The sequence below is a fragment of the Aquila chrysaetos genome, chromosome 18 (genome assembly GCF_900496995.4).
Source record: "Aquila chrysaetos chrysaetos chromosome 18, bAquChr1.4, whole genome shotgun sequence".
NCBI lineage: Eukaryota > Metazoa > Chordata > Aves > Accipitriformes > Accipitridae > Aquila > Aquila chrysaetos.
In genome coordinates this window covers 14449522-14459930 of record NC_044021.1, presented here as the reverse complement: position 1 = coordinate 14459930, position 10409 = coordinate 14449522, and the positions used below count along the sequence as shown (strand labels likewise).

Below are 10409 nucleotides of genomic sequence, written 5' to 3'. Positions count from 1 at the left end.
AAGTCCATCACCATTTGGATCTTCTGTCTCTTGATGCAGTTACATGAAACCAGGTAATCAGCTATGAGAAAAGCCTATGGGGACAGTTACTAAATTAAGTCATCACAAAATACGTTGTAAATACTGTGTTGACTTAACCTCACTGCTCACCCTGCACTCTTTTATGTCATATACTTTCTCAGACTGCAGATCTGCAATATATTCCAGAGAGGTTCATCTTATGCCAGCGTGGAGCCCCATTCAAGCCCCTGAGGCTTGACATAGCACTAGTAAAAAGAGAGAATGAGCTATAAATTATCTGAGTCTCAGGACAGAGCAATCTCCATTTTGACAGCTCCTTGCTAAAGGCTTCTGACGAGGTCTCGTGGTGGATACCTGAGTGGACACAGCGCAGGACAAGGACTCTGAAGAGCTCAGTTCTACAGATGGTTGCATCCGACTTGCCAAACGCTTTTCAGCAGGGCTCCCCTTCACTCCTTTTTGCCTGTAAAATGGGAGAGCTCTGAGATCTCTGGGTGGAAAGGATGGTGTAGGAACCAGGAATTACTTCTCCGGTACTAAGCATTAGTAACAACCGCAATAATGTCATCGTCTTCACAGGAGAAAATCTGTCCCTGCCCATTCTGTCACAATCCAGTATGCTGGAGAAAAGAAATTTGCTTAGATGTAGACTTTTTTATGGGACACGAAGTGGGCACAGGGAGGAAGTGATACTAAGCTCTCGGCATGGGAAAATTTCATACTGAGCAACAGCTCCCAAGAAAATAAAGGCTGTGCGAAACAAAGTTGAAATGGAAGTCCCCATTGTAAATTCAGCTCTTAGTACCTGCCAAAGACATGAGAAAATCTCTGCCCACAGGGAATGGCTGTCCTCGTGAAAAAGTGCAAATCTGTAGAGTTCCCAATGTGGGAATTCACGCAGACCTGCATTCTGCTTCAGCGATCAAACCCTTCCTCTCAAGGCCTAAATGAATTTCCACTAACCTCTTTTCTTACAGCTCAGTCTCTAGCTGGATTTCCTTCAACTGTAAAAATATACATAGTGCAATTAGCCAACCTTCACAGACTCTGTAGTTCATTTATGCATGCTAGGCACGTCTCCTGCTGTGAGCAGCCCATCCAAAGAGAACTCTTTGAACTGGTCTATTGTTGCTCGAGTAGTGTATTGCATTGTCCAGTTTCATCATTCCTGGCAAGGCAGCGCACTCCTGCCGCTTGCTACAGGAGGAGGAGAAGAGATGATGAAGCACTTTGTCTAGCTGCTGTGCCGGACATCTCAGATGTACAAATAAGCTTGCCTACCACTAACTATAGGACTTTCCCAGTCACCACAGAGAGACCTTTATTGACCAATTGTGCTTATATGATCTTATCTGGAAGCCCTCTCTAATCTAGTTAGCAGTCTGGAGGGACAGAAGGCAGAGAAGATGGTAAGAAAGGACTGGGTGAAAAAAACAAAAGATTTGACACACCTTCGCACGATGTTTGCTGAAGTGTAAAACCAAATCATGGTTTAAAACACCATGGAGACAACACAACTGGATCGACCAAAAATATACCCGCGACCACCAGACAGTGTAGCATTTTGCTACATTTAGTAAGGAATATTTTTGCAATTCATAGCTTGAGCAAACTGCAAAGGACTACACTGCCCTACCTCCAAACACCCATTGGCACACTCTACTATTTCTGAATTAAATGAGTCAAATACGACAGAAAATGGGAAGCAAAGTTGAGTGTGTGATTTTTCAAGCAACCATTCACATTTCTCCCCTTTGTCTTTGACTGGGTACTGTTTTGGGTAGGAAAAGAGGGGGTCATACATCAAAAAAAGTCCCGCTTTGCTGCTCTGAAGAGGAAGAGACATTTCATTTTAGAACAAAGAATTAGATTTTTTTTCACATTGCTTCACTAGAGGTTTTTGGAGGTTTTTCTTGGGGTGATGGGGGTGGAGTGTTTGGCTTCGCTATAATACAGCACATCAAAGCGCTTTTGATGTGAAGTTTACTTAACAGAATCAGTTTTTCCGATGATTGTGTTAATCTTTATAAACCTGAAGGCGATACTGTGCCTTTTAAAAAACTATAGCAGGAAAAGACTTGAGGTTACATATACTCTCAGTGGTGAGAGACGGGAGTAGTTGGACTATTTCACCACTTCTTACAAGTTCGCTCGTTGTTTCATGGGCAGTAATAGCAATGGGCTTGACACCGTTCTCACTTGGGCCGGGAAGGCTCTACTTAAACCACGCACAGTCCTTCACATAAGCACCTTCCTGTCTCTTCTCAGGTAACAGCCATCACCGATTTCAAGGGCCAGTTTACAACAGTCACTCGCTCAGAGGCAGCGAAGGGACCTTGAGCCACAACAAGAATCAGCGCTGATCTTAGAAGGGCTCCCTGCTCGCAGCCGTTAATAGCTATCTTTGTAATTGTATTATTTTGAGCACAAGCTTCTGTCCCCTCTTAAATCTTGCAAAACCAGCTTTGCCATCCACTCCTAGTCTTGAAGTATGGCTGTGAAAAAGCTTGTTATGTCTGACGTGTTTACCTACAGCATTTGAATGACTTTTTAAGTTCTTTGAATAAAGATAAGAGACAATGTGTACATTTTCCATACAAATAGTGGAACGGTAATAAAATAAACATCAAAGGTAAGCTAGCAAATCATCGCTACTTCACTGCTATTTACAACAAAAGCAGGAAGAGGAAAAAACCTACCCTCGCCATTGGCATCATCTTAGGAAATACAAGTTTTGGAAGGAATGATAGATTTTTCCCATACCCTTAAACACAAACATTGGCACCTATAGCTAATGCAACACTTTACTGAAAGATCTTGGTTTACGTTACATGGAGACAACAACAACAAGGAACCAAGAGAGGTCTCCCTCCTCTTATTTTTGTCTTTCTAAATTGCCAGCTTTTCTGAACTGGTACAGCTTTAGTGAGAACAGGAAGACATCAAACCTATTATTATTAAAGGTAGCAAGAGTACAACCAGAAGGACAGAAGAACCTCTCATTGTTCAGTATTTACTATTTAAGACTCATGCAGACTGAAGAAATGGCAAAGCTTTGAAATAAAATGCAGGTGTGGCGGGGGGGGGAACATATATTCTATTCAAGAGGGATCGAGACAGAAAGTAGTGCTGTTTGTTTCTTCTGTTAGTTTTTTAAACCTGCCTTTTTTCATGTTCCTCTCCAACACTCTTTAAGAGCCAGACTGCAACAGCATAGTCCTAACCGGAGTGACTCTGCATTAAGTATTTATTCTAAAATAAGGTCTGATTTAGAAAGACTGCTTTTGGAAAACATGGACCAATCCAACTCTTACTCCAGGACACAAAATTCAAAGTGTACGTATGAGAAATAAAATATAAGCACCACACTAGATTTCTGCTGATGTTTTTGTTTTGTTATTGTTTTGCAGACGCTAGCGCTACTGCCATATGAAGTCAAATGGCGTTTTGCAATTGACTTTGACCAGCAAGCAGGACAGGACAGAACAGGGAGTTTTCAGAGAAGCTACTGCCGTATAGCTCTATTCACTGAGTTGTTCTGCCTAGCATACCGTTGAAGGAGGCAAAACCTCTGAAGGAGGGTAAGACCCTGCCAACTTAAACCTAAAACCAACTCCAAAATCATGACTTATTTTTCTAGAAAGAAAAGCGTCTAGGTAAAATTATGGAACACTTTTTGTGCCCGGTTTTATGGAAAATTTATAGATCCACAATGTGCAAAAAAAAATGTTAAAGCAAAGTCACTGCTTAAAAAAAAAAAACCAAAAAACACAATAAAAGATTTTATTGGAGAGTGGCAGTTACAAGAGAGAGGTTACAAATGCACTGTCCGGAAGAGATCAAGCAACGCTATTATATGCACATTAACACAACTGAAACTAAGGCTAAGGTTTTGGCTAATTCTCTCGTAGCAAAAGCCCACAGCATTGCCTACCTGTTCCCATTTTACCCCTTGCACCGGGTGCAGTTATGACAAGAAGGAAAGAGGGGCCAGGACTGAAACGACTTCGTCAGGCTACATAAATCATTAGGAATTCACAAGTGCGAAGCCGTCCGTGTATTATTTTCCAACAGGTTGTTGAGCTGTCACATTACAACTTGTTGCTATATACGGCACTATTAAAATAAATCACTGCATGTAACAGGTTCTGCTCTGCCACCTATAAGTCATTCTGCATTTTACACCTGGGAGGCGGGCCCGGCTCTGCGGAGTCGCGCCGAACCGCGGCTTCATTCGAAATACCCGGGAAGGGGAGGGACCTGGCAGGAGAAAATACAAACAAGTTTCGTAAAATAACTTTCCAACAAGACCTCGCTGTCATCTCTGCTAATTACGGCTCTGATACGGCTTATTAGCGCATACCCACCTTTGCTACCTTGCTTCTCCACCCACCACCCTTTCAGATCTTTGTCCTGGCTCCGCCTCTCGCCGGCGTTATAATGGGCTGGTCTGAAAGTGGTGGAGAGAGACAGAACCACAGGGGAAGAGAGAGATAATGACAATAACACTAATAACCCCAATAACCCGGCTGCTGCCCGCGCCGCAGCGAGGAGCCAGCCCGCCGTCCCGGCACTGACGGGGGCCGAAGCCGTTGGAAGGAAGAGGACTCACCCCGACGTCCCCCCAGAGCTTCTCCCCGCGCCCGGGGAGCGCCGGACGGTAACATCGGCAGCGCCCCGACGAGGACCGGCCTCGGGGGCGGGGGGACGCGGAGAGGAGCCGGCTCCGGCAGCCGCCCGCCCGCTCGCACCGGCTCCGCGGGGGCCTCCTCGCCCCTCTCCTCCGGCCCCATGGAGCAGCCGGAGTAAGGAGCCAGACGGAGAAAAAGGGGGGGCGGAAAGAGAGCGAGCGAGCGAGCGAGCGCCCCGCCGGGGGAGAAGGAGGTGGAAGCCGGAGGAAGCGCCCCGTTCCCCGGCCGAGGGCGGCTGGGCACCGCCGCCCGTCCCCGGCGTCCAGCGGCGGCGAAGAGGCCGCCGACCCCCGGCAGCGACCCCCGGGCCGGCCGGGCGAGGCGGGCGCGGAGCCCCGCTGCCCTGCCCGCCGCCGCGGAGCTGTCCAAGCCGGCGCGGGGTCAGAAGCCCCCCCCCCCCGCCCCGGGGTCGCCTCGCCGCCCCCCGCCGCCCCTGAGGCCGCGCCGAGGGGCGGAGGTCGCGCCCGCCCAGCGGAGCCGCGGGGTGCGGGGGGGCCGCGGCCGCCGCCGCCGCCGCCGCCGCCATGAAGCTGGAGGTGTTCTCGCAGCACTACGAGGACAAGCTGAGCGCCGGCAGCGACCAGGAAGGCAGCGGCTCCCTCTCCCCGGCGCCGGCCGAGAGCGAGCTGGGCTCGGACGGCGACTGCGCCGCCAACAGCCCGGGCGGCGGGGCCGGGGGGCCGGGGCACCCCCCGCCGCCGCCCCCCGCCCCGCAGCAGCCGCCGCCGCCGCCGCCGCCGCCGGCCGAGAGCGCCAAGGGGAAGCCCTACACGCGGCGGCCGAAGCCGCCCTACTCCTACATCGCGCTGATCGCCATGGCCATCCGCGACTCGGCCGGCGGCCGCCTGACCCTGGCCGAGATCAACGACTACCTGATGAGCCGCTTCCCCTTCTTCCGCGGCGCCTACACCGGCTGGCGCAACTCCGTGCGCCACAACCTCTCCCTCAACGACTGCTTCGTCAAGGTGCTGCGCGACCCGGCGCGGCCCTGGGGCAAGGACAACTACTGGATGCTCAACCCCAGCAGCGAGTACACCTTCGCCGACGGCGTCTTCCGCCGCCGCCGCAAGCGCCTCAGCCGCGCCGCTCCGCCGCCGCAGCCCGCCCGCCCCGCCGCCGCCGCCGCCGCCGCCGCCGCAGCCGCCCCACCGCCACCGCCGCCGCCGCCGCCGCAGGAGGCGGCCGGAGCGAGCGCCGCGTCCCCCCGCGGTTCCCCGCGGTGCTGCTGCGCCTCCTCGCCCTGCAACTGCGCGCCGGGCGCCTCCGCCAAGGAGGCAGCGGCGGCGGGCGGCGGGGCGGCGGCGGCGGGCGGCGGGCGGCGGCGGCGCCAAGTTCTCCAGCTCCTTCGCCATCGAGAACCTCCTCCGGCGGCCGGCGGGGCCCCGCGCCGCCCCGCAGCCGCCGCCGCACGGCCGCCTCCTGTGGCCGGCGCCGCCCGCGCCCCCGCACCTGCTGCCCGGCCTCTACCCGCTGCTCCCCTACCCACCTGCCGCGCAGCCCCCGCCCGCCGCCGCCGCCTTGTACGGCGGCGGCCTCCTGCAGCTCTGCGCCTACGGGCTGGGCGAGCCGCCGCCGCTGCTGCTGGGGGGCGGGCGGCAAGCGCTGGCCCGGGGCGAGCCGCCGCCGGCGGCGGAGCGGCCGCGGGCGCCGCTCTTCCCCGCCGTCATCGCCAAGGGCGGGCGGGGGCCGCCGCCCGGCTCCCCGCTCTACAGGCCCCTCCGGCTGGCCGGCCCGCTGCAGCCGGCGGCGGGGGGCTCGGCCTCCTTGCAGCCGTACGCCGTGGAGACCCCCCTGGCTTAATGGAGCCCCCCTCCTCCCCTGCGAGGGGCCTGCCCGGGGAGGCGGGGAGGGGGAAAGGAGGAGGCTCTGGATCCCGCACTTTAACTCCAGAGGCGACCAAAGCCTCCAAAGCGAAAGCCTCGGTGACTGTGCCTTAAATGAAATGACAGTGGGTTTAACTTAAACCAAAAAAAAAAAAAACCAAAAAAAAAGAAAAACCAGACCCAACTGTCGTTTTGGACATAGCCATGAGCCTCAAGTGCTTCTTACTGTTCGTTGAGACTACTTGACTTCAGCCATTCCCTCGCCGCCTCCTTTCTGTCCTCCCTCCTGTCCCCGCATCCCCTGCCACCAAAGCCCTGGGCAGCGGAGCAGGGGATGCCCCCGCGGAGACGCGCGGTGGCGGCAGCCCGGGGATGCGCTGTGCACTTGGGGGGGGGGGGGGGGGGAGGAGGGCGGGGGGGGCCGGGGGCGCCTGCCGGGAGGAGCAGGGAGAGAGGAAGGGAGGGGGCCGGGGGCTGCTGCGGAGCCGTAGGTCTGTACTGCAAAGCGATGCATCACTGTGCCAAAAGAAACCTTTTCTCCTGTCCGGCAACTAGCATTTCGTGGGAAGGGAGGACATTAAATTATTTATAAAAGTAGTGTTTTTAACGCAAAGAGAGTGCGGCTTTTTTAATTAATTATTGTTCTGGGCGGGGGGGGGGGGGAGGGCTCACGAAAATGTCAGGCGTTTTCTGCTGTACTGGTTGGCGTTGTACATTTAAGACCGAGACCACTGCTACTGGAAAGAGAAGAGTGATTTTTTTTTTCCTATTTTATTTTTATGTTTGTATATAATACATGTGCGTGTGCATTTTATTGACGCTCGGCCACCATGCTTTTTCCCTCTTTTTTTTTTTTTTTTTCTTTCTCCTCTCCCTCGAATAAAAGCTGCCCCCTGAATAAAGACGGTAATACCGGAGAAGAGCGTGATGTCTGTGCTGGCGCGGAGGGAGGGGAGCCCGCCGTGGGGTGGCCTTGGCCGAGGAGCGCTCGGGCTGCGGGCGCAGCCGGGCCGCCCGCCCTTTCCTCCCCATCCCTCCCGGGGGGTAGAGGTGCCGCGTACGGACCCGCCTTGTTTTGACCACGGGAGGTGAGAGAGGTTCTCCTCTTGGGCCGCCCGCCAGGTTTGGAAGTCCTCTTCAATTCCTCGAGTCAAATCAGGTTTCCCCGCCGCTGTTCAGCCCTGCAGAAAGGCAGGCAGATTTGCAGCCTGGCTGCCCGACTTAGGGGCAGCCTGCGGAAGTCCTGAGCATCTGCCTGCCTTTTTTTTTTCCATCTTCTTATTTTTCTTTTTTTTTTTTTTTTCTTTCCCCCACGAAGGACAGCAGACGCAATGTAATCCTGTTGTTATCTCTCGGTCCAAAGAAAACTCGCTTCAAGGAAGGTCGTTGGCACGGCCGGGCTCCAACCGCCTCTGGTGGAGGCAGCCCCGCTGGCATCGGCAGCCGGCGAAACCTCAGCAGGGTGAACGCTATTGAGTATTTGCTGGTAATAAGTTTACATACGTTCCCTTCTCCTGACGCGTGTTGTCTTAAGGCTGTTTCCTCTTGTCAGAAGCGATCAGGAAAGCCTCAGAAAGACTGAGTCGGAAAAAGGAAAGGATGGGGTTTTAACTGCCCGTGGTACTGAATTACAGTTTAGTGGCGTCCCCGAACTCGAAGAGCTTTAAACAAACACCGAAATGATAATTCGGGGCTTGTTTGTTCGTTTGTTTGCTTTAATTAAAGAAGGATGAAAATAGGCGGGCATTTTTCCCCTCCGAGTCTTCTGTAAGCACAGGTCACCTAAACAAACGATGACAAGCAAACTTTTGGCTGCTGCTTGTTCTTTTTTGCTTAATTACTCTGATTTCGGACCCTGGACTTTCCCCCCACACACACCTTTTCCCCTCAGCGCCGCGGTTCAGCCGCCGAATAGCTTCTATGCTACTCGCAAAAACTCTGCCGAATAGCGAAGGTGTGTAGGGAAAAGGAAAGCTTCAAACAGAACAATCTGCGGGCGAAAACACCGACTTGTTTCAATAAAGCTCAAGCAGATTTCACGGTGCGTTTAGCTCAGACCATAACATTCATCAGAACATTGCAAGAGATTAGTGACTAATGTATGAAGTAATCCAACCCTTGAAGGAATTGGTTTTTATGTACACGCACGCATGCGCGCACACACAGTATTTCGACATCATTCTGCCTTCAAGGCTCTGTGCAAATATTAATCTACCCTTCTATAATCTACCCTTTCCTCTAGCTTGTATTTTAACATCTCTTTCTTTATAGGAGTCCACATGAGCCGTCAGTGTGCAACTGCTAGTATCTTTCGGGTTTGTCGATCTGTAATGGTCGTATTTCAGGGTATGTTAAAAGCACCTTGACGGAAAGTGGAATTTGTTATTACAGCCACAAGCGAGTATTTAACTGGATGTATGTAAGTGTGAGTAGGGATGAATGTGTGTGTAAACGTATGCTTAATAGGATGACATTCGCCTTTCTACTTTTAGAAAAGTCCCTTTTTCATTAAAAAGTAACTCAGCATTAAAAAAAAAAAAAAAGCCCACAGAGTTCGAGACGTGCCTTGTCAATAAGTATTTATCTTCTATGAATCTCGATTTTTGGATACTTGGGTACGTCAACGGTACAGCATAAGGGATCTCTGCGTCCTCGCCGTCCTTTCCTAGCGCTTGCTGGGATTTCCCCAGCGGGTGGGGATGAGGATTTGAGGGGACCCGGTACCACCAGGGCTGCCGGGCGAGGCGGCGGGGGGCGGGCAGGTACCGGAGGGGCTTTTCCCTTGCTGAAGGGTGGGGGTCTTCTCCCCCTTCCTCCTGTTTGAGCATCATCCTCTGAAGAGAAGGCAAGGGACGAATTTCCCCCTGTTGACCTTTGGGTGGAAATCGCCCCCTTCGCGGTACTGCCTTAGCCCACGCCTGCGTTTCTCAGCAAGGGAGCTGGACCAGTTTGTTCACACGCAAGTGAATTTACGGGGGAAGGGATAATTTAAAAAAAACCGGCTGGGTCTCGGCTGTCATCCTGCCCCGCGCCCACGGCAGAGGTAGTAGCCGCCCGGCAGCTCCGCGGAGCGCGTAGGGGGGCGGCAGGGCCCTGCCCGCAGCCCCCGCCCCGCAGCGCCGGGCTGGCCGGGACCCGGAGCGGAGCCGGCGGCGGGGCCGGGGGGGGGGGGGGGGGAGGCCAGCCCTGGTGTACAGCCATAAATCTGGGCTGTCAGCTGTGACAGACGGCTGGTGAAACACGGCACCTGTCCAAACACTTTCCAGCAGCAGGTAATCAGAGAACCGACACTTTACATTTTTGTGTGGAACAAGCACATTAACCATTTCGCAGACCTTCCCAAAACAGCGACGTTTGTATGTCTGGGTACTTTGTCTTTCTTAACGTCTAATAAATCAGGATGACAGAAGAGAGACAAAGCCTTTCTCCTTTTGATATTTGACACATCAGCAGTAAACCAATACTTTTACACCCTGTTCTTTCAGCCCTACTAGTGTCTATATCACCCAGAGTATCTGTTTGTTGAATGGGTGCGGGATACTTGAGAGAGTTTTACACGCTATACAGGCAAAAATGATGTCAGTGGCATGGAAAGCCCGGCTGGAACAGGGAGCATAATAGTCTGTTCATCAGCACGCGAGAGGATCTGCAACCATCCCATGCTGGCTGCTCCAAACCCTCCGCAGTTTCTTTGTGCGCTTGGTGGAAACCCCAGCCTGAACAGAATTGCACACAAATTCTGGTTTGGACCGGGCTCTAGTTTTAACTGCATTTTTGAAAAGAGATTCAGCTTTCCCAATAAATGTATTTTATTTCCGAGACTTTTTGTTTCATAACTGTTTCATCTCTTGCAGGTTTTGAATGTCTTACCGTG

The 10409-nt window shown here is 52.9% G+C and overlaps 1 protein-coding gene and 1 long non-coding RNA gene across 2 annotated transcripts; one reads left to right on the top strand and one right to left on the bottom strand.

The window, feature by feature from the left end:
• Nucleotides 1-3790: 3790 nt before the first annotated feature.
• Nucleotides 3791-4939, bottom strand: LOC115353156. Its single transcript, XR_003927455.2, has 2 exons — nucleotides 4389-4939; nucleotides 3791-4281 (listed from the first exon to the last, which is right to left on the bottom strand). It is a non-coding gene; the product is annotated as an uncharacterized LOC115353156 (long non-coding RNA).
• Nucleotides 4940-5122: 183 nt separating this feature from the next.
• FOXQ1 (forkhead box Q1) lies at nucleotides 5123-6628 on the top strand. The gene is given in 2 exon segments (XM_030042156.1): nucleotides 5123-6028; nucleotides 6030-6628. Coding segments are annotated over 2 exon segments (1275 nt in total). The 5' UTR covers nucleotides 5123-5236; the 3' UTR covers nucleotides 6513-6628.
• Nucleotides 6629-10409: the final 3781 nt, after the last annotated feature.